At 42.7% G+C, this 23,165-nt stretch overlaps 2 protein-coding genes across 6 annotated transcripts in view; one reads left to right on the top strand and one right to left on the bottom strand.

Annotated features, from left to right (window-relative positions):
* The window catches only part of plod1a (procollagen-lysine, 2-oxoglutarate 5-dioxygenase 1a), a 49,203-nt gene extending 32,757 nt beyond the window's left edge, over window positions 1-16,446 (top strand). Inside the window, exon 19 of one of the 3 annotated variants that reach the window (XM_039799933.1) lies at window positions 16,420-16,446. In XM_039799933.1, the coding sequence (XP_039655867.1) occupies window positions 16,420-16,431 (12 nt within the window). In that variant the 3' untranslated portion in view covers window positions 16,432-16,446. Of the gene's footprint in view, window positions 1-3,002; window positions 3,496-16,419 lie in introns of those variants that run through there. The other 2 variants (XM_039799930.1, XM_039799932.1) reach the window with 2 other exon arrangements.
* On the bottom strand, window positions 7,971-23,047 carry tpx2 (TPX2 microtubule nucleation factor). Of its 3 annotated transcripts, none has more exons than XM_039799927.1 (18): window positions 22,913-23,047; window positions 22,424-22,571; window positions 20,677-20,820; window positions 19,976-20,150; window positions 19,363-19,443; window positions 18,500-18,562; window positions 17,993-18,118; window positions 17,189-17,298; window positions 16,895-17,043; window positions 15,747-15,918; window positions 15,502-15,640; window positions 14,380-14,602; window positions 12,879-12,974; window positions 12,165-12,338; window positions 11,084-11,230; window positions 10,876-10,984; window positions 9,155-9,321; window positions 7,971-8,422 (listed from the first exon to the last, which is right to left on the bottom strand). In XM_039799927.1, exons 1-18 carry the CDS (start codon window positions 23,030-23,032, stop codon window positions 8,312-8,314), a joined length of 2,454 nt encoding a protein of 817 aa, XP_039655861.1. In that variant the 5' UTR covers window positions 23,033-23,047; the 3' UTR covers window positions 7,971-8,311. The 3 variants fall into 3 exon arrangements, with proteins under 3 accessions (XP_039655861.1, XP_039655862.1, XP_039655863.1); XM_039799928.1 differs by having other exon boundaries at window positions 19,976-20,102; XM_039799929.1 differs by lacking the exon at window positions 19,363-19,443.
* Window positions 23,048-23,165: the final 118 nt, after the last annotated feature.

The following is a 23,165-nucleotide window of genomic DNA, read 5'->3' as shown; positions in this document are numbered from 1 at the left end:
CACCGGGAAGCTAACGTTAGTTTAGCTAACAGCTAATTCGGCTAACCGCTAGCTGACAGCTAGATTCAGTCTAAAATAACGTTAAGTCAAACTTAATGGGAGAAGCAGGCTACAGCTAAATTAAGACTTTACAGTAATAATAAAGACAAGTATTGAGTGATTGTATTTTAAATGAGCACAAGTAGAACTGACGTTAACAGCTGTTATATATGTTAATGTTTATTTTCAAGTTTTATTTTGAGGTTCTTTTAAAGTTTACATGCCGTTTAGCCGAATTAGTTGTTAGCTAAACTAACGTTAGCTTGCCTGTGGAGGCTGTCGACCGGAAGCGTGGAACAGATCGGGCAGTGTCGTAAATCCTCGTACGACATGCATGCGCAGAACGGATTGAGCAGGCGGCACAGATCGGGTACCGACAGCCTCCTTAGTATCGAGTATTGAAAAATGCCTCGTCATTCAATACCAAATAATACCAATACCTAAGGAGCAAATCTCGTCAGCGTCAGTGAGCCAATAAGCACGCAGCATGCTTCTACCAAGATCTATGAATGCTGCTGATTGGCTGTCTAACGTTACATGTCGTAGAGACACATAGGAAAAACTTTACAGAGGCGTTACAGAGGCGGCTCACGTAGTAGGAGCTGAAAAATAAATACATTTCTTATTGTTAAAACTCTAAGAAAGTAGTGTTCAGTTACCGGTATCAAATGGCGCTTACCCACTGCTAGTACCAGCTCTACTCGGCTCGGCGCCCCGTCCTCCTTTTCCCATTGCAGATTTGCAGATTTAGTACCGCCTCATGCATGAGGCGAGCGTGGCTGGTCGTCAGAGCAACGCCACACACACACACAGAACGTCGAATGTGTGTCGTTTTTGATTCTCGGCATGTGGCCGATTGACGATTAAAACATCCAAACACAAGACTCCCTCTCAGTGGGTTCTGGGACGTTAGAAAATACCTCCAGAGTACTTTCATAGTAAAGAAAACGAACACGGAGAAACTGAAAAACCACAGAGAAGCTCAAAGGTTGGATGAAGCATGGTGCTGAAATCAGAACCACATCATGGGAAACAGAATGCCATCATACTTCTGGCATGTACATCTATGACCCCCCCCCCCCGGTGTTTCTAACTTTCTGTTTGTCATTTCTATCTTCTTTGCATGAAGCTGAAAAAGCTCGGAGCCTCGTTTTCAGTGGTTGCTTCCATGTTGTTTCCCTACATCTTCAATAAACTGGACTTATGCTACATGGATTTAAACAACCGCCAAATACACTGTCTGTCATCTGGGAAGCTGTTGTGATGACATGTCATGTAGTGGGTTAGAATTCCCACAAGGCTTTTTTGAGAATTGAACCTAATATTTTTGAAGAAAGGAAAAAGTACAGAATAAATAATATTTGATTGTGGATAATTATTCTAACAACAGCGGTGGTTTTGCTGGTTTTAGGCCATTTTTCTAGAAATCACATATACTCTGTAATTTGAATAAAATCAGAGTTCAGATGAACACATTTGGACAGGTGGCACCGATGTGATTTACCGTCTTGGCCCTTTTCCACTGCAGGAGCTCAACAACCTGTAAAGCGTGGTTTATCGTCGCCGCGGGTTTCCCGGCGCGAGGAGCCATAAAATGACGTCACCGGGTCTGTGGCGTCCCGCGCGAAGTTGTCGCAGCGCGTGGTCGCGCACCTCTGAGTTTTTGAAACTCCGTCGCGCAGCCGAGTTGCAAAAGAAGAGCCCATTTGGGTTCAACGTGGTCGCCCCTACGAACATCTGTTTGGTTCTTCACAGACAGACAGACAGACAGACAGACAGACAGCATGTATGTGGTCAGAGAGAGACGCCACACTGGGGAAAGAAGAAGCCTTTTACTGGCCAGTGTGGGAAAACACGATAGGTCGCTTTTTCAAAGCTAAAAAAAAAACAAAAAAAGACTTGCGGTAATTTTGACTTGAGATTTTCTGGTCTGAACCTAAAACGTTTGGTTATCACACTGGAAGTACCTGGAACTTGCATACATCACAATTTCTTCAGGTTTCACAGAGAGTAAGAGAAATTTTAGCCCTAAATTCAGTTTTTTTTTCAAGCCAAGTATGGCTGGACTTGTTTGTCTGTGGTACAATCCGAAAGAGACTCGCGCCAATAACACGAAACCTGATTGGCTGCAATAAGTTGCGTGTTGGTCTCATTTGTAGTCGTAATACAGCGAAATTATACTTGGAGACACGTTTCGAATTATTTAAGACAACACTTCAGCGAAGACTATATATATATATATATTTTTTTTTTTTGTCAAATACAGCGCACTTTCGATTTTCGCGCAAAATATGCGGGGCTTGCATGTTTTTCATAATCCCCGCATTTTTGTTGCAAAAAAGTCCCATAATATATCTTAGCAGAAAGAAAAACAAAAATAAAAATGTTGTGTTTACTTCACACAAGAGCAGCCATTTTCCCCTGTTGCCATGGGAACGTTATGAAGTGATGTAATTATGTCATCAAATCACTTTTTTTTTTTTCTCTTTTTCATCAAACCGCAGTTTTTGCAAGTTCCCGCAATTTCATCGCATAAAATTGCTTAAATATCCGGCATATTCCATCGCATTGGTTAAGAAAACGTGCAGCTTAATCAAGGATTTTTGCCCGCAACAATCACGACAGACAGACAGACAGACAGACAGACAGACAGATAGATAGATAGATAGATAGATAGATAGATAGATAGACAGATAGACAGATAGATAGACAGATACCTACCTACCTATTCTGAGCAGTGCCCGAATTCAGAACCAGTGCCCACTGACATTGCATTTGGTGAAGTTCCTGCGGTGGAAAAGGAAAGTTTCCTTCCAGTGAGCTTGCCGGTGAAACCCACCTCACTGGTTAAACTCCCCAAAAGTTAAACCCACTTTGAAACTGGAGGGATGAGACTCTGCTGCCCCCCCCCACGTGTTCCTTCAGGGTGTCGGGTGATAACGTGCGTTGTGTTGTGACTGCAGGGTGGAGGATGCCGGTTCCTCCGCTACGACTGCTCGGTCCAGGCTCCCCGTAAAGGCTGGAGCCTCATGCACCCGGGCCGCCTCACCCACTACCACGAAGGCCTGCCCACCACCGCCGGCGTGCGCTACATCGCCGTGTCCTTCGTGGATCCCTGAACGCCCCCCCCCCCTGAAGATGGCCTCACATCACCGGCGAGTCCAGACCAAACAGGAGAGACACACACACACACACACACACACACACACACACACACACACACACACACACACACACAGGGCTGCAGCTTTCAGCATCCCAACGCAGCTTCACCTTCTGATCTGGAGCGGTGACCAGCGCTCTTTCCATTAGTTCATTTCAGGGTTCATAAGCATTTTAACCATGACTGTGTGTTTCTGAAAATGTCAGTCGACATTATACAATAAGAATACACATCTGTGTTAAAGTTCACCCTCAGAGGTTTAACTATAAAACACTTATTAATCACATATTATTATGCTGTGTTAAAAAACAATTCCATGACTTTTCCAAAACTTTCTGGGTCTTTTTATGTTTCCAAAACCTTTCCAGGCCTTTTATGGAATTAGCATTTTTCAAATTCCATAACTTTTCCAGGTTTTTTTCCCCAAACGTATGAACCCTGGCATTTGCATTTTTTTTTTTTTTTACGCCCCAAAAGATATTGGTTCTGTCTAAAGAATTATAGACAGTTCATGATTTGGATCAACCTATGAGTGGTAGAGAACCAGTGCTCCACGATGCATAACGGAACAAAGCGTTAAAGGACAAGTGACCCGAGGGGTTAATAACGTGTACCGAGTCGGCCGTGCTCGAGCTACGTTACCGGTTACACAGCGTTCGTCGTTCGACTGGTCGCGACTGTTTTCCCGAGATGGCGCCCGCCTGTATACGTGAACAGTAGTCTTTCTAAACTATCTTTTTAATAAACTGTCTGTACACTTATAAAGTTCTCAATGCTTGTGTTTACATGTAGGGACCTTCATTATGCTACCGTGGAAGTGTGGTGATATTTTGAGCCTTGTTAGTGGTGTCGAAAGATTTTTTGACTTTACCAGTGCCCTGACGACTAGCTTTATAAGCTAATTAGCGGTTAGCGCTAAAACTGGTCACATTCGATTAGCATGAAAACAGATCCCAGAGAACGGTCGACTCGGTACACGTGTTATTAACCCCTAGGCTCATTTTGCGCGCCGGTTTTCTCCATTAAAATGAAAATGTTTTTACAAAGTTAAAGAAGAGCTAGGCTCCAAAGATACTTTATTCAAGCCTTCGGAGATTAGATCTCTCAACATGAGTCATCGGTCAAATCCAGTTGTGTTTTCAGACCTGCTGAGCATTATGGGTAGAACTTCAACGAGAGCAGAACTAGCACAATGTTATTAATTAACTGATAAATGTCACGTGGCTGAGTTGCTGATGGGCAGGGCCTAAAGTCAACACAGGCTTTTCTTACCAGACCAATGTAAAGTGAAATACAGGAAATGCACGAGCATCGTTCTTAAACTTGCTAAGAAAACACATGTAACCCTTGTGTTGTTCTCTGCCTGTTAATAAAGTATAAATTATCACCCAATTTTGGGTTAGATCTTCAAAGCCAACTTCATGACAACTAATTACCACTATAGTTTTACACTTATTTATGGAAAATTATGTTTTTGTCACTGTTGTTTCCAACACTTTCTTGAATTTATGGTCAATAAACCTCATTCATACCTAATTTTTGATGAAAAAAAGCCTATAAATTATGAATTATTTTGACTCATAGTTACGTATGTTGATGGATAGTCAAGGCCTGTCTCGTGTATGGAACCATCAGTGGTGTTTTTGGGCATAGAAACTTTGAAAACGGGTGAAATTTGACCCGAGGACAACATGAGGGTTAACTGCTGTCAAGTTATTAACGAAACCAAATAATTAAAATATATACATATAGTTTTCATCTTTTTGAGCTCAAATCCAAGGAAACTGCGGACTTGGTTGAAATGTGAAAGAACAGCAAAGTGGCAAAAAACACCAACTAATGAAATCGCTCAATTCTCAACGTGGCAGGCAGACTGACCGTTTCACCCCCCCGCATTCGGCACGTGGCTGGGGGTTAAATGGGCTTTAAAAAGGGACAGGGGACGACCTAGGTACTGAGCATGTGAGACTCCCAACAAAGATAGAACAGAAGTGAGATGTCTCACTCTGTAGCTAAAAACAGAGCTCAACACACAGGGTGAAAAGAGGAGCTGCAGCAATGTGCAGTACAACAAAAATATGGTGTTTTCTGAAAATTAAACCATGTAAACCTATTCTGGTACAACCTCTAAATACAATTCTGAACCTGAAAATGAGCATAATATGAGCACTTTAAGAAAAGACTTCATTGTCTACTTCAGGTTTGTGCTCGTGTTGCATATTGCTTCATCAGGTTTTAAATTGCATTTGTAAGAAACGAGCAGTATTACAGCAGAGAAGTTGTTTTTTTACATTTAAGATTTTCTTGAACAAAAGCTGTGGGAGGCAGTTTGAGTTGGGAAGCTGCTGTTATCATTCCACATGGAGCCACTTTGGTGCAGCCGTGGGGGGGCTCCTGTTTGGTCTGGAGAGCGTTGAATCCTATCCTGTCCTTCTCAGGAAATCAGTTCAGCTTCCATTTCTTAGAAACTGTAAAACTTGTTATTGAATTTTACTTCAGTAAGTTCCACTAACTTTGCCTTTTTGTGTATCCAAAGCAGTTCTTTTCCAATTCTTTCTTGAACTGAGACACTCCAAAGCCTTTAAAGCCTCTATTTATTGTGTGTATATTTTAAGCCACACTCCGAATTTTTTTTTTTTTTTACATTTGCAATATAAACAGCTTTTTGGGGAGATTTCATATTGGAATCTGAGCATAATTTTTCTTGTGCTTGGTCAGCTGTTAGTAAAGTGGAACTAAATACACACTGTTGTAATTTCTTGTTAAAAGCCATTACTGTGCTTTGAACACAACTTGAATAAAATTGTGAACTGAAGAGTGTGTGAAGTGTGTATTAACTAAAAGTCTTCCCGGTTGTCGAGCGCTGGGATAAAGCCTGACCAGCCATCCCAGAATAGATTTTCGTTGTGGCCGGACTATAATCCTTTTGGCAAGGTGAGATGGATCTAAAATACACCTCAGATATGGAAGCAAAATACAATAACAATGCGTTGTTAAAGGGCAACTTCGCTTTCCCTTTTCCAACCTGGACCCTATTTTCCCATGTTTTTGTGTCAGAGTAGTCTCACATTGCCAGACCTTCCTCCACAGCGCTGTGGAGGAAGGTCTGGCTAGTCCACACCGCATTCTTGGTTGGGAGAAAAACGTTCTGATTTATTAGCATTTCTTTAAACCAATCACAATCGTCGTGTGTACGTTCGTGTACGTTCAAAAGTTGTTTTAGTCGTGCAACAGAAAACTCAGATTTGACAGTCTAGCTAGCGGTCTGGATTTACCCTGCAGAGATCTGAGGAGCAGTTAAACATAAACCCAGAGTTTAAGATGCCAACATAAAGATAACAGACATCTTAAAAAAATAAAAATAAAAGCACTGACGGAAACAGCACTTTAATAAACAAGCTAAAATGCAAGATATTTGGCAAGTGCACACCTTCAACTTACACCCACAAAAGTGACATTTACCTCCGACAGGCTCCGATTTATTATTATTATTATTATTATCATTATCATCATCATCATCATCATCCAATAAATCCCCTAGATCTCTTGTTGCTGAACTGTGCTCTACAAATAAAGCTGCCTTTTCTATACAAGTACACACGCACACTAAAAATAATGGACTTAAAGCTCAGAAAACACAGCCTTAAAGTGATGGTTCGGAGTAATTTCACCCTAGGGTCCTTTGCACCATGACCTCGAGCCAAACACCCCCCCAGAAGCTTTTTTCACCTGGGTCGAACATTGGGAGAGTTAGCGTAGTGTTAGCCGCTGAATAATTTAGCTTAGGCTAATGGATTCAAGTGTCTCTTAACATTACCCCACTAATAATGCCGAAATGATACCAAAGGTCTACACTAGTATATATAGGTTATGCACTCATAAACGATGGATTGTAAAGTTTGTAAGTACACCAGAAGTTTATGTAAATAACACTTGCCTGCGGCTTCTGCTCTCTGCTGTTGTTGCTGTTGAGCGAGTGCTTAGGGACATCTACAAATTACAACACCAAAAGAGATGCAACAAAAATATTTTTAATTTAACTTATTTTTAAAGTAAGTGCTGTAGTATAACTAGCAGGAGACAAGTAATAATTGAGGTAAGTTTGGAGACATTACCTTATTTAATCATTAAATTAATAAATATTTTTGTTTCATCTCTTTTCGGTGTTGTAATTTGTAGATGTCCCTAAGCACTCTTACTGCCCGGTAGTAACAGCAGCAGCAGCAGAGAGCAGAAGCCAGCAGGCAAGTGTTATTTACATAAACTTCTGGTGTACTTACAAACTTTCCAATCCATCGTTTTATGAGAGCATAACCTATTTGTACTACTGTAGACGTTTGGTATCATTTCGGGCATTATTAGTGGGGTAATGTTAAGAGACACTTCGGATCCATTAGCCCCTGCGCTAAGCTATTCAGCTGATAACACTACGCTAACTCTCCCAATGTTCGACCCAGGTGAAAAAAGCTTCTGGGGGGGTGTTTGGCTCGAGATCATGGTGCAAAGGACCCTAGGGTGAAATTACTCCGAACCATCACTTTAACATGTAAGACTCGTAGGGTTTCTTTAAGGCCATTTAAAACGTTCAGGTTTTAAAAATTAAACATAACTGCATTAACTTTTTCAAAGTTTCTAAATAATCAACCAGTAATAAGGATTTACGCCACACAATGTTGAGTTATCCAAGTTAACACATACTTCCATGTACTGCCATTACTGTAAAGTTAACTTCTGTCAATTTCAAATAATAAATGTCCATAATCATCGGTAATATTTTGTAACATTTTATTGAGTAAAAAACAAAAAGAAAACAGGGCAAAGAGAGAGAATATGGGATGGCGAGGCAAGTTAACGGGTTCAAAGTGTGTGCACACATCACAGACCAAATGTAAAGCGCTTTCGTCATAAAGAGAGAAAAAGAAAAGCAGGAGAGAATATAATGTACAGCACGTGGTTCCACTCCAGAACAGGAACAGGGCTTTAGTGGACAACTTTACATCCAGTATTATACAGACTAACGAGCTAAAAGATGTAAAAAGTCATTTTAGAAAGATGGAAACATTTTTAAAAGTGGTAAAATAAGCAGATTTCTGTAAATTAAATCGCCGATCACAAGCGGAAGCGGTCCGAAAAGTTTGGCGACTGTGGGACCGTTAGAGGAACCTCACTCTTCTTCACGGCTACAGGTTTGTAGTGACGGATGGGCTGAGCAGTGTGAACCTGCAGAGATAAAGAGAACCTGCGTCAGACCAGGGCCTGAGCCAGACTCCGGGCCAGGGCCTGAGCCAGACTCCGGGCCAGGGCCTGAGCCAGACTCCGGGCCAGGGCCTGAGCCAGACTCCGGACCGGCAGCTTCCACCAAGTCTCAAAATGTTAGACAGAAACACTATTCTTAGGCCACATTTACATCGCTACGTTTTGGTTTACAAACTTATATCTGCTGCTACGTTTCCCACTCATTCCCCCCTGCTCTGGTGTTCCCTCCCCCCCTCTCTCATTCCACCCTGCTCTGGCCCCCCTCTCATTCCCCCTGCTTTAGTGTTTCCCCCTCTCATTCCACCCTGCTCTGGCCCCCCCCCTCATTCCCCCCTGCTTTAGCATTTACCCCACTCATTCCCCCTGCTCTGGCGTTTCCGAGCCCGTAAACCGGAGACCTTTGGAGGAGAAGTCTCCACACTGCCTCCTGTTTATGCCCAGGATACAGATACATTTTGGTTTGGCCGTGTTAGTTTAAACTGAGATCAGTTCTTCTGCTGGAGATAAGAACACATGTATGTGTGTGTGTGTGTGTGTGTGTGTGTGTGTGTGTATATATATATGTGTGTGTATGTGTATGTGTGTGTGTGTGTGTGGATCACCTCTGGCTCTGAAACCAGCAGGTGGCGGTGTAGACGCAGCCTCACTCTGCGACGAAGTCAAACCTCTAAAATAAAAAACGCGTTGTGCAGTCACCTGTTCCTGCCGCAGCCTGGCGACCTCCTCCTTCTGCCGCTGCTCCTCCTCTTGTCTCTGCTTCTCCTCCATGCGCATCCTGAACGCCTCCTTCTCATTGGCCAGCCGCTCAAACTCCTGGCGCTCGTGCGCCCGCCGCTCCGTCGACAGCTCAAAGGCCTCCACAGCTGTGGAACAAGTCATCCTTTAGTCGCTCCGCTACCTTCCAGACAGAGACTCAGACCTCGGTTCCTGAACCGCACTTTGTTCCGATACTCATTTTATAAAATCTATCATTTTTAAACAAAAAGAAATAACATTACGGTACAAATCGTAATTTTTAAACCCCGAAACCTCTATGTGACACACTGTAGTCGAGACGTTCACGCTCACATTTAATGAACAGTCAGCTGAGGGACCGTTAAGCAAGGCAGCACAGTTTAACCACCGCGTGTGTTGATCCTATGTCCTGATGGAGGATTTAAACTCTCGCTGGAGGAGTTACGTTTAGCCGAACTCGCCGATGTCGTCTCAGCTTTCCCCTTTAGTCTCATCGTAACAACGTGGCGTTTCTGGAAATCCTACCACGACGTCGTGTAACGATAGACAAGCCAATCAGCAGCATTATTAGATCATGGTAGAAGCACGCTGCGTGCTTATTGGCTCCTGACCCTAATGAGATTTAGTCCTTACTTATTTTTTGATACTGTGGAGGCAGTTCGCTCCACAAATAATCAAATTTTGGTACCCAGCTGTATAGAGAGCCGAAGTCACGCCCTTCTACTTCTGGTCCATGGGACCTATCTTCCGAAAAAATATGAACGAGGGTCAATGGAGAGGTCATTATTTTTTGATCCCGTTTGAATTGAGCCATGGATTACACATATGATGTTCGTCAATTTAAAACATTATTTTTCAACCGAAGAAAGACTCCGTTTATTGTTAAACTGTTGAAGTATAAGACTGAAAATACATAATTATAAAGACTACAAACTTCATGGATGACGTCTGGCTGAAGCTCCGATGTCTGTGTGTATTGTACCTGTGTGTGTCTGTGTGTATTGTACCTGTGTGTGTCTGTGTGTATTGTACCTGTGATGTAATTAGCAGAGGATCTCTCTCGTTCTTTTGCTAATCTGCTGAAAACACTTGACTGGATAAAACACAGCAGGTAAGATAACGTTACATGTGTTGTGGAACAGAGCTAAGCTAGCTAGCTAGCGAGCAAACCAAGCATCAAGCTAGGTGACGTAGATTGTGTGAAACGGGAGATTTAGTCCACTGGGAGATGTAGTCCACTGAGGGGACTCACACAAAACCAAGTGGTACTACGACAAACCTACGGCTAACTGAGACTTTCTTCGGTTGAAAAATTCTCTTTTAAATGGACGAACATCATATTTGTAATCCATGGCTCAATTCAAACTGGGTCAAAACATAATTTGCCTCTCCCCCGTTCACTACCGTTCATATTTTTTCTGACTTAAGGTCCCATGAGGTCCACCGGAAGGGGCGGGACTTCGGCTCTCTATTCCTCCGAGCAACAGGGACACCGCGATAACGCTGACTCACTCTCTGGGAGGTTTCAACGGTGGACTGTTGACTGGACCTACGGTGTGTCTGAGCCGTCAGCCAGTCAGATGTGCCCGTTTTCTGATTAGCCGTGTCAAAAGTATATCCGAACATATCAAAGCACGTCTGTGTGTCAGACGCCACGGGTCGGGGGTCAGCGATTGGCTTACCCACTGGAGCCCGGGCCTCCTTTTTGGGCTGGAAAGGATCTTTGTGAGTGACCGTGTTGGGCCTGGCTTTAAACGCTGCCCCTTCCTCCCGCTTCTGCTCTTCTTTAACCTGCAACAAAAAGCACACGTTTAACGTTCAGACGAGGTGAAGCTGGTTATTCTTGAGATTATGCGTGCGGGGGGGGTGGGGGCAGAGTGTGCGCCGTACCATCTGTTCCCAGCGACTGCTCTTCACGGCCCCCCGCTCATCCAGCAGCAGCCTGAAGGGCTCGGGCTTGGTGGGCTCCAGCTTCTTCTTTTCGGGGAGGACCACAGTGTCGAAGTGCGGCAGGGGCTGGGCCTTGAAGTGTGGAACCTGGAAAAGGAAAACGAGAGAAAGGGATTTCAGTTTATAGTAAATATAGTGGAGGTAAACATTCGATCACAGTTAGGTTCTTTTTATTTAGTTTTACTTTCAAAGTCTAGTTTTTCTTACAGCACTGCCAAAAAGAGTCAATGCAGGGTTAATTTAAAGGTGCCCTGCCACACGCATCTCATGACTTTGTGGTGATGTCTGAAGGTCTACCATGGACTCTGTAACCTTGGTTACCTTGTTTCAGGCCATTCTAGCGTGGTATAGAAAGCCTGCAGGAAGACTCGGCTCGATTTGTGCCAGTTCTCATTAATATTCAAGCTAAGCTGTTTGGCTAACAGCTAGCCAATGAGAGCCTGGCTGTAATAATCCTTTACCCAGCCCAACTGGGTGAGCTCATGAATACTAATGAGCTCAGGCAACATGTCAGACTGACCAGCTTTTGTGATTGGTCTGATTTCTCTGCTTATTTCTGTTCAGTGGCTAGAGCTGACAGAGGAGGTAGCAGTTCATTTTCACATTCACCACATAACACATATGGACCCGACCTATTTCAAAAAAGTGCAAGTAAAAATGGTTTTGTATGGCAGGGCACCTTTAAGTAAATTAAAGTAGTAAGTTTTTCTAAAAATTAACATGAATCCAACATATTAGCAAATATAAATCCACACTGAGGTCTATAGGTAAAGTAGTCTCTAACGTAACCATCCACAGATAGTTTTAAAATGAAAACCTCATTTATAGAATCATTCCAACATTTATAAAGGCCATTTTAAAAGGCTTTAGGCCACCCTACAGGTTATTGTAGGCCCAACTTCATTTTATACAACATGTAGTAAGGTGTCCCTTCTCCGTCTCTCTCAGTTAAAGGGTCCTTGGCTTAAACAACGCTGAAGACCCCTGCTGTATGGACACCGGTTCTGTTCTAGACCCCCACCTCTCCGTTTCTCTGCTCCTCCAGCCTCTTCTCTTTCAGAGCCCTCCTCTCTCGATCTCGCTCCTCAAAGGAGAACGGACACACTTCCACGTGGTGGTTCTCCTGCAGCTGGGGCTGGAAGGGGAGCCCGAAATGAGGCACTGGGGGGGCCTTGATGGGCGAGGGCTGCTTGACCTGGCCAAAAGAGGAGGGGTTGGGTTACCTCAAGTCGAAGAATAGTCAGTCAGTGCGTTTAATAGCAGTTTAAACAATTCTATTCGGGTTAAGGCAATACCGGTACTCCCGATTTCTCCAACGCCATACATCTAGTTACTAGGTTATAGAGGTAGAGGAGTCCTTCAGTAACGAGGCGTTCATCTGTATTATAAATCATGTTACTGATATAATGAGTCGTCTGGGTTCAACACTGTGCGTTCCTACGCTGTGGCGAGAAGGTGTTCAAATTGTTCAGTGTGACTAATTGAGAGGCTGATGGGTGTAATGTTGACATTTGTTAACGGAAGAAGAAGCCAGTCGTGCGTTGGCAGAGCGCCGCCTACTGTACCGGAGGTAGAGTTACTCATTCTTCCCGCTCATGTATACAGGGAGAACTGGCAGTACCTGGTTATTGACCACACCCCGGATACTGCTGTGCATGTAAACGCACCGAGTGAGTCTGTGAAAGGAGGGAGGAAAAAAATACAAAAAAATAAAGACAAACTGATGTGCTCTTACCTCCTCGACCTCTGCGTTCTTACGAACCCTCTTCTTCAGGAGGAAGGCCGGAGACTCTGGCACAGTGGGGTTCACAACTTTCTTCTCTGGCAAGCCCTGTTGGGAGGAAATCCTTCGTTTACCAGCGGTGTAACGGTACAGAGTCCGATCAATTCATCAGTTCAATGATCCAATTTAGAGCCAGACATATCAGAGGGCAGATATTAGGCATCTTCCAAACTGATATTTATAATGCAAGATAAATTTATATTTAAAAGAAATAAAAATGGACAAAACCCCCTTCAACCATGTTGGCGTCTGTCCACCAGAGGGACATCTACAACCTCCCTGTTATTGTTTAAAAAAGGACTTTAAATTTGACGTCTCAAGTTTTTACACATTTATAACTTTAATGTATTTTGATGTTCTGACACACGATTTTAAAAACCACCAAATTTGTATCGATACCGGCCTTAAATATCCTTTATTGGTCAGGCTCTAATCCAATTTCATCAATTCAAAAGTGAAAATATCGATACACATCTTTAAGATGCTCCTTTATTTAGAAAACTACACTTTGTTTTCTTGAAAAGAATAGTTACCAGCTACCGTTACCAACTTCCATCATTAGGCCACTCGAAATGATTCCAAACTCAGGCCTCCTATCTGTTGAACATCTCTAGTTTGGTCTAAACTACAGAGGTTCAGCGATACGGAAAGCTTTACCAACAGATTGTTTAAAGCCAACACTTTTTAAGAAAGCGGTTAAGGTTCGTCTAGTCTGTGTTATGCCTATGGGATGTCTTTGTAAACAACCCACGTAACTTCTATTATTTCACCGTTCCCATTTATTCTGATGATTTAATATAGTGTGTAATTTTAGGTTTTTACCCCTCTCTTCTCTTATCAGTATTTTATGTATTTGAGTGCCCAGATTAAGCCTCAAGGTTGTTTTTTGTATCTCTAGATCACATCTGTTGCTTTTAGGTGTGACTCTTCACTGATCTCCCGATCCGATTATCATGTCAGCGATTCAATTCGATATCTCGATGCATCAAATAAATTTTTCTATTAAAGCCATGTAGGAGATTTAATTCATAGCTTTTCAAGCTTCAAAAACATTCTGCAGTGCTCTAATACTAAATAACTTGGATACATAAACTTATACAGCACTGAGCACATGGCACTTCCTGAATGTGCAAAACCTACCAGAATATGTAAACAGAAATTTTGTTAGGCCTACATTACAAAACAGAAATAAATCGATTATGAGCCGGCCGACTATCGATGCGGTATCGTCCATGTCCACGCTTCGATGCATATCTGAGTAGATATAAATGTAACCGATTGTGTTAAATGGGCATGATATCGTCTCATAACGATCGCAGGCCAGTGACTTGAAATCGTATTGTGGCAGACAGATATAATTATCCAAAAGAATCAATATAATATTGTGTCATGATGTGCTTTACACGTTTATTGTACACTACAGTCCCGTGGAAATACCCTTTAAATGACTCACCACTACTCCTTCCAGGATCTTGATGGGCAGCCCCTGGGCTTTAAAGGTGTGCGGCTTCTCTTCTCCTTCCTGAGGCTTCTTGGTCGCCTGTCTCTCATGGATCCTTTTATCGATCTGCAGCTCGAAGCCTTCAGGCACGGTGGGCTCCTTCACTGCTGGCCTCTTCAGGCACTCTGCGCCCTCCAAAATCTTCTTGTTCAGCTCCAGGGCATTGAACTTAAACCTGCGGTTGAAACCATAGACTTTAAAAAGAGACTCCTTGTCCTCCCACTGTACAAAAAGGTGAAGCCAAATCTTAAAGTTTTGAAAAAGACAACGTTGAATAAATAAAATTTTGACCCAGAAAAACAAAAAGTGGATGGATGGATATAGATAGAGGTGTGTGTGTGTGTGTGTGTGTGTGTGAGTGTGTGTGAGAGAGAGAGAGATCATGGCTTTCAAATAAGCAAAGTGGCAGTTGGTCAAGGCCACACCCCCACCCATTAGGGGACCACGAAGGTCTATATAAAGAGACTTCAGATACAGTATTAGAGGACCACCAAGGTCTATATAAAAGAGACTTCAGATACAGTATTAGGGGACCACTAAGGTCTATATAAAAGAGACTTCAGATACAGTATTAGGGGACCACTAAAGTCTATATAAAAGAGACTTCAGATACAGTATTAGGGGACCACTAAGGCCTATATAAAAGAGACTTCAGATACAGTATTAGGGGACCACTAAGGTCTATATAAAAGAGACTTCAGATACAGTATTAGGGGACCACCAAGGTCTATATAAAAGAGACTTCAGATACAGTATTAGGGGACCACTAAGGTCTATATAAAAGAGACTTCAGATACAGTATTAGGGGACCACTAAGGTCTATATAAAAGAGACTTCAGATACAGTATTAGGGGACCACTAAGGTCTATATAAAAGAGACTTCAGATACAGTATTAGGGGACCACTAAGGTCTATATAAAAGAGACTTCAGATACAGTATTAGGGGACCACTAAGGTCTATATAAAAGAGACTTCAGATACAGTATTAGGGGACCACTAAGGCCTATATAAAAGCATCCAAAGAGCACCATGTCATGGGACCTTTAAACACCCTACAGTAAAAAAGGTTCCTACTTGTGAAGTCTTTCCACTTCTTCCTCCTCCAGTTCAGCGCTGCTCTTAACGGTGGTCGGCCGGCTCCTCTGGCGGGTCAACAGGTGTGGCGTTTGAGGCTGCGTGAGCTTCAGCTTATCGCCCTTCACTGCGGACGGCCCTGAGAATAAACAGAACCCATGTGTTGTATTAAAAAAACCCACGGCACAGATTTAAAAAAAATAATAAAAACACTTTCAAAAACAAAATTTAAGCATCCAGCACACCTCCATCTCGACTATTGCGGCTGCGCAGATGGTAGCGTTCAGGGGTTCGTTTATGGTAGCGCGCTATCTGCTGGGCCATGGGCACGTAGGCAGCCGGCTCGTCTGCCTCTCTCTTGTTGCTCGTCGACAGGTTGAAGGGTTTGGGCACTGTGGCACCTCTCAAAGCCTTCGCCTAAAATGACAAAATAAAAATGGGGTTGCAACTTTAAAAATGAAGTAGGTTTCTTGGGAGTCAAGTTGTCCATCTGTACCTTTGGTTGTCCTGAATTACTTTCCTCTCAGCTCAATGTTGATAATTACAACTAAACCGCAGATTCAAGTTTTAAAAAACAGCATTTCAAACATCAGGTAGTGGATATTTTTCAGGGTTTTCCCTGCCAATATACAGCCTAGGCCCACGGCCTAGCCTCGCTGCAACAGACAGCCACTAAGCTTTATACAGATAATTGCACATTGACAGCACTTGTGATCCAGTCTTTTCCTATTTGCTTCTTTTTTGGCCTACTGCCAGGCTGAGGTGGGAGTGGCTTATCTGCTTCAGCGTTTACAAAAGCGAAGGTTTAGGACAGTTGGGAAGAAACTTGTGTTTTTCTGAATGCTGTAACGTATCATCCCCCACCCCCCCCCCCAAAAAAAAATCAAGTTATGTTGATGTTTTTTCTGCGTATTTAAGGTCTACAAATGAACCCACACCGGAGCAGCGAGTGTAATAGATGCCAGTCCTCCTTGGACGGGGCTGATTGAAGACAAAATGGCAGCGGAGCAGGCCTTCCAACCTACCTGGGGGGCTAGCACTGACGTTTGTCTCTGAAGTTTAATATGTACGGATAAACAGAGTTGTGGTTATGACGTGACACCAATATGCTAATGAGTGCTCTAAAACCCTGGTAAACCCAGTTTTTCCTCATTAAGATTTTACTCAAATGTATGTGTGCTGAATGTGTGCTAATAAACCAGTAGTTTCCATCCAACAATAAGCATTTGGGTTTTGCTGAAGATGTTTAGGGGAAGCTGTATTCATCCAGCTGTTGAGTTTAGACAATCTACTGACATTTAACAGGTCTTATGTGGACTATTAGAGGTTGGACTGCTGGGCCATTCAGGTTGCACTACAACTTAAAAAGGAGTCACCATTATGAGGCGCTTACTTGGGAGGAGGGTTTGCGGAGCTGACTGATAAAGTCCACTTCCTTGTGGGCTGCACTGGATGAAGCGGTCGCCTTAGCGCGGGTGTTTGCGTTGAAGTGGAACTCTTTCGGCACAGTCGCTGACAGCACCATCTTCTTTGGCGGTGGAACTGAAAAGTTGTAAAGTCAAAATCAGAAGCACAAATTTCAAATCTTTGGTATGAAATGGTAACAAACACCTGGTTAGCCAGCACATTTAAAAAAAAGGCTGTTGTCTGGTTGCAGCCGCACATAAAGTCAGTAATGTTGACTCACTGCCAGCCAGAGCAGCTTTGTAGCTGGCCTCGTTCTTCCTGCGATGCAGAGCTACTTCACTCTGGAGGATCCTGATGCGCTCCATCTCCTGTTGTTCGGAGCTATTTGGCCTGTTTAAAAAAAACACATTAATCATAAGTACAAATACAGCTTTAACCTGCTTTTCCATCGCACTTTATAAAACAAAAAAAAAAAGTGGAGAAATCTCCTTCAAATCATTTAGAACAGCCATTAACACCAACTTTCCAATGTGGACGGATCACAAGTTGCATAAAACACATTCTTCTCTGGCATACCTCTCACTCTACCCACAAACACATGCTGGCCCTGTTATTCTCAAAGAGCTCGACGCACAAGTATAAACTTCATGCCACTTACGTAGGCTACGGAGAAAGCTCTGCGTGGAGCCTCCGCAGGACCATAAATCACACTTTAGGTGGAAAACACACTGCTGCAGCACGTCAACTAGGAAGCACTGCAGTGCCTCAACACTTAATTTTACAGCCATTAAAGACTGATCTCAATTCATTTATGTACTCTCACTACTTAAACTTGATTCCTCCTGAAGAGCCAATTTCCAGTGCTACGGCTCGCCATTAACGGACAATTATGGGTCGTGTAAATCGGGATATACATTTCTCGACTGGGATGTACAAACCATGAACGAGAAACGTGTTTTGGAGGTGCCAGCAGATCTCCTAGTTGCTTCAGGGTTTTCGATTATGTAATCACAAGACGGGAGGTTCCAGGAGAAGGCAGGGTGTTCTAGCAGGGTGACACTAGTCAACCTGCTAGAAGACTTACTCTGCGTTTGAAGTAGAGGAAGCTGCTGCCGCCGCCGCCACCGCCTGGGTCTTAGGCACATTCCTGGCATTGGACTGCCTCTTGCTGCGGAGGACACTGCTGGATTTTCGGGCAAGAGGAGGAGTTCTGGAAGAAACAACCACAGTTGGAAAAACTACAAAAAAGGTAATACAAAGTGACAACTTTGACAGGGCCCCTTATGCGTGAGCGTTCAGTAAAAGTGGCTTTTTAAAAATGGAACAACCGATTCAATTTAAATCAATCAGTGACACATTTTGGTGACTGAAAGCACCCAAGGGTGATCTTCTCTGTCCCCTCCTCTGCATGTTTGACGGAGTGCCTGAGCTGCGGCGGAAACTGAGCGCGGCGATGCCGCTCCTGCAGCTCGTTCAGGTCACAGCGAGTCAGAGCTAATGCTGATAAAGCCGTTGCAAGTATGGCAATACTTTTACCCAAAAACCCAGGCAGACGACATTCGCTGCATAATAATGACATTATGACACTTACGGTTTGGGTTTCTTTGGCGGTGGTGAGGCTGGACCGCCGGTCATCTCTTTACGTTTTGAAACCCTGAAAATGAATCAATGAGAAACATTTACACACTATTTTTCAAGCACTTTGTTCTGCACATCTCATGATACACAACTCTATAGCACCTTTTGTTAGACCCTCCCTATAGTTTAATCTTTCAGGGTTTTTGTTTTCTTCTGTGAAGGAGTCTTCCAGCCTCGAAACCAAGACAACTGAGCCACAGACAGTTTCACCTTTGCGAACAAAGATCTTGTCACAAAGACTTAAATATCTTGGTGTGCTACTTGATTCACAGCTTACAACGGCAACACATTTCTAATCTAACAAAAGCTGAATCAGAAACTGTATAATAAGATTAGATCATCATTTCCTTTTGTTTCTGAAACCTACTTACGTAACTGTTTTCAACAATGTCCTACTGTCTTCCAAGCCTGTCTCTTACCACCAAGGACATTACTGAACCAATAGCACGACTATACAATCGAGCTCTCAAGAGCCACAGTAATCTTCCAAAGTGGTCTCACCATGGCACTGCACTCACACGCTCTGACTTACCAGAACTAACAGCCATGCTATTACATTTTATTTTCAGATTCAAAAGTAGCACTTCACCAGCACTTGCTGCACACAATGACACCAGTACGCCTCACTAGGTCAGTCTCTCAGGCACTCATCCCAGCCCCCCATGAAATCCTTTTCATACATACATTTGGAATGACATTCCCTATCACATCAGAACACTATCATCCATCACATAACACAAAAATGCATAAAAACTGTACCTTCAACAGTTAACCATTTTTTTATGTGTACAAGAGCAGCCATCACAAGGACTTTACCTGCGTGGTTGGACAGGCAGTTGCGTACTAGCGGTCTGAGTTCTTCGCCGTGCACCGGTCCGAGCAGGAGACCCATCTCCTCTAATATGAATAAATTAATGAAAAATTTACACTTTATTCTTAAAGCACTTGGTTCTGCACATCTCATGATACACAACTCTATCGCACCTTTTGTTAGACTCTCCCTACATTTTAATCTTTTGGTTTTTTCCTGTGAAAGACAACTCTGAGCCACAGACAGACATACAACCGTCTTTACAAGCTGAATAACATTCCCCATAGCTAGTCAACTCGACTTGATATGTAAATTTTAAGCTGGAATCTCAATTCCAAAAGGCAGTACAAAACAGGAATATCCATGTGTGCACACCGAACAGACCTTATGACAGTGACTGTAGGGGACTGACACAAGAGGGCACACTTTGCTCTGACTGCTTGTGGTCTGTCACATGGTGTAATGCAACAGATTACCCACACTACTGTGCCAGAATCATCATGTAAGAAGATAGAAATAAAATAGAAAGGCCACTCCCATACAAATCACTGTAGCAGAACGGACAGAGCGGCAGCCATTGTTTTATGTGTACAAGAGCAGCCATCACAAGGACTTTACCTGCGTGGTTGGGCAGGGAGTTGAGTAGTGGTCTGAGTCCTTCGCCGCGCACCAGTCCGAGCAGGAGACCGATCCCCCCAGGATGTGACTATGTTTGAAGGTTGAGATGTGGACGTCCCAGGAACTGCTGTATTATTGAAGAGTCCATACGTGTTCACATCATGACGATTATTCACTGAATAACAGAGTTCAGCTTTAAATAGTCTTTGTACAGTAGAGACACAAAGAACCCAATGCAATCTTTCCAATGCCAACATTTAGCAAAGTAAAAACGGTATCTGTGATAAACGAGAGAACAAGAAGTCAGTCTGAAAGTGTCTTTCACCTACATGCTTGAAGGGGAATTAAAATCATGATTTCTGTGCAAGCCAGGGACTCTAAATCAAACTGGTGTTTGTTTATTCATTTGTAGAATTTGTCTTTGCAAATGAACCAACCAACCAACCAACCAGTCATTTATACCTGCATCAGTGACTTAATGATCCATTAGGGACCTATTGGAAGCCATTGTTAACAGCTGTGAATCCACATTGACTACAGTTGCTGTCTGCAGAGAAGGAGCAAGCTACTTTACAGACCCACCTTAAAAAGACTACAGTGGGGAGTATTTTATACTCCAATTCCCTCAGTAACTTAGCATTTCTTTAAATATATCTACAAAAAGTGCATCTTTAGTAAACCGCTACGATAAAATAACAAACCAGAGTCCCCGTCTGTCTTGACTGGCGGGGCTACGACTTGCGGGGCTACGATGGCTCGAGGCAGGTCGGACGCATGGCTTCTCCTGAAGGATTGGTTCGACCTCGGAGTTGTAAGGTGGCCGTCTGTTCCACCGCTCTGTTGTTCTGCACATAGACAGTCAAAGATCAAGATTGACTCTTACAAATTATTTCATGGTTATTCAACCTAAACATTTGCTACACTGATCCAAGGCCACCCAATTTGGGGCCTGCAAGCCAAGTTTGGCCCGTGCTCCCTTTGTTGTGGCCTGCCATGGAATTTGGCACGCTCATGCTTTTTTTCCCCTCATATTTTGAAAGCGCTGTAAAATCTGAACCATAACAAAAACATTTTGTGGAGCCAAAAATTAATTAATCCGAGTTTTACAGCAATGTAAAGCACAGTGCTGGTAAATGTCCCTATTAAACTCTCAAGTTCTTAGCTGCAAAGAATTATGGAATTCTTCAAACATGTTTTGGCTAGTGGCCTTCCATCCAGATACATTATGACCCTTTATGCCCCCCACCCATCCCTCTAATGTCAACAGTAACAGTAAGACCCCATTCAGACCAACACAGTGAAGCAGGTCAACCTTAAAAAAAAATAAAAAAACAGGAAAAGTATGAAGGGAAACAAGGTGTATCAAGGTGTTTTCACTGGATTTGTTTAACTGTTTCACTGTTTAAGTTCATTAAATGCAACATCTTTCCTAAAGTCAATGAGTAATCATGATTTCAATATTAACCAAAATAATGTGATGATCATGTGGAATTGAGCCATCGTTAAAGTTATCAATTTCAGCTTTGCCAAAATGTCTGTGAAAAATGTCCATAGAGCTGCAAAGATTTATCGATTAGTTGTCAACTATTAAATTAAAAATCGGCAACTATTTTGATATTCATTTTATGAGAGAAGTGAAACATTCTCTTGCAGCATCTTAGATATGAATATTGTTCTAGTTTCTTCTTTCCTCTGTGACAGTAAACTGGATAGCTTTGAGTTGTGGACAAAACAAGACATTTGAGGACGTCATCTTGGACTTTTTGGGAAACACTGATCTACATTTTTCACCAATGGACCTTTTTCACAGCAGACATTTTGACTCGTCATATTATGAAATTAAAATTGATAACCTTAACGATGGCTCAATTCCATCAAGTGTCCCAGTAAGCCATTTCACATCGCATGCATATGTATGTATGCGCGTATAGGCACTTTATATAAACACACAAACGTATCTGTACTTTGTGGTCAAATGTTTGCGTTAATCTTGTTCAGCGGTGTAGTCCTTTTTAGCTGTAACGTTATGTCTATTTCGGTTGTACTCTGAGAGCAACAAAACGCCGGAGTCAAATCCCCTGTGTGCGTTTACACTTAGTTGGCCATTAAAACGGATTCTTCAGATTCTAAAATCGCAAAAGCCCTCTTCTAACATCGACCCCCCAAGGCTGTGTGTGTGGGTCAAGACCATGTCTGTGCGCCGCAGCAAAGTCACTCACTTCCTGTACGTCAACTGGTCCTCTTTTTGAAACACAACCACTTTGCTTTTGAGAGTAACGGACTCTACTCTAAAACCACAACAACAATACACGTCACATTGTCCATTTGTCCTGAGCCTAAGCATTCAGGTTTTCAGGCTGAATAAGTAAATGCGAACCAGTGTTTCAATACTTTACCATTAACTAAACATCAGTCAAATTAAAATATTGTATGTAACGCTAGACTTACCAAACCAGTTGTCCTCGCTTTCTGCATTCTCCTGTTGTAACGTTACCAGGTCGACGACGTGGGACGGGGCATCAAATTCGTAGAGATGAGACTTATCACCGGAGTCGCTTTTGTCCATATTCTCAAAATGTGTTATTCGACAGCTCACCTAAACAAGAAACCATAAACACGACAAACGCTGAATTAGAAAAATATAAAAATGTAAATTGCTGTGGTAATGAAAGCCACCGTTAAACTACTGAGTGACGCTTGGGAGTCGCATTTTCTTCATATAGCTAGCTAGCTATCTAATTATGTGAAGAACTAGCTAGCTGACTAACGTACAGCTGTAATGTCACGTTAATGTAATGTTAACGTACAACTATCAGCTTATCGTAGTTAACACGTCAAGTAATGTTGCTATTGCATTAGTAAACGTAAACTTTGAAAATAAGGAAACAATTACCGATGTACTTCTAAATAATAAGTAAAGTTGGTCGAAAAGCTTACCAAAACGTCTGTTCCCAAAGCAACACAAACGAACAAGCCGTTAGCGCTCAAATCGTCTTCCTTTTGAACCAGCCAATGGCTAACGTTATGATCGTCAGCCGTCATCAGCTCGCCGCTCATTGGCTATTCTTCTCCTTCTTCCGTGTGTTTATTAGCGGATCACAACCAGGTGCATACTGCCACCTACTGTATCGGAGTGTGTAGACATCATCATTGATCTGATTATCGATTGGAAAAAAACTAAACAAAAAGG

Source organism: Perca fluviatilis, chromosome 5, assembly GCF_010015445.1.
Source record: "Perca fluviatilis chromosome 5, GENO_Pfluv_1.0, whole genome shotgun sequence".
Taxonomy (NCBI): Eukaryota; Metazoa; Chordata; class Actinopteri; order Perciformes; family Percidae; genus Perca; species Perca fluviatilis.
The sequence above is the reverse complement of the archived record's forward strand: the minus strand, read 5'-3'. Positions and strand labels throughout refer to the sequence as shown.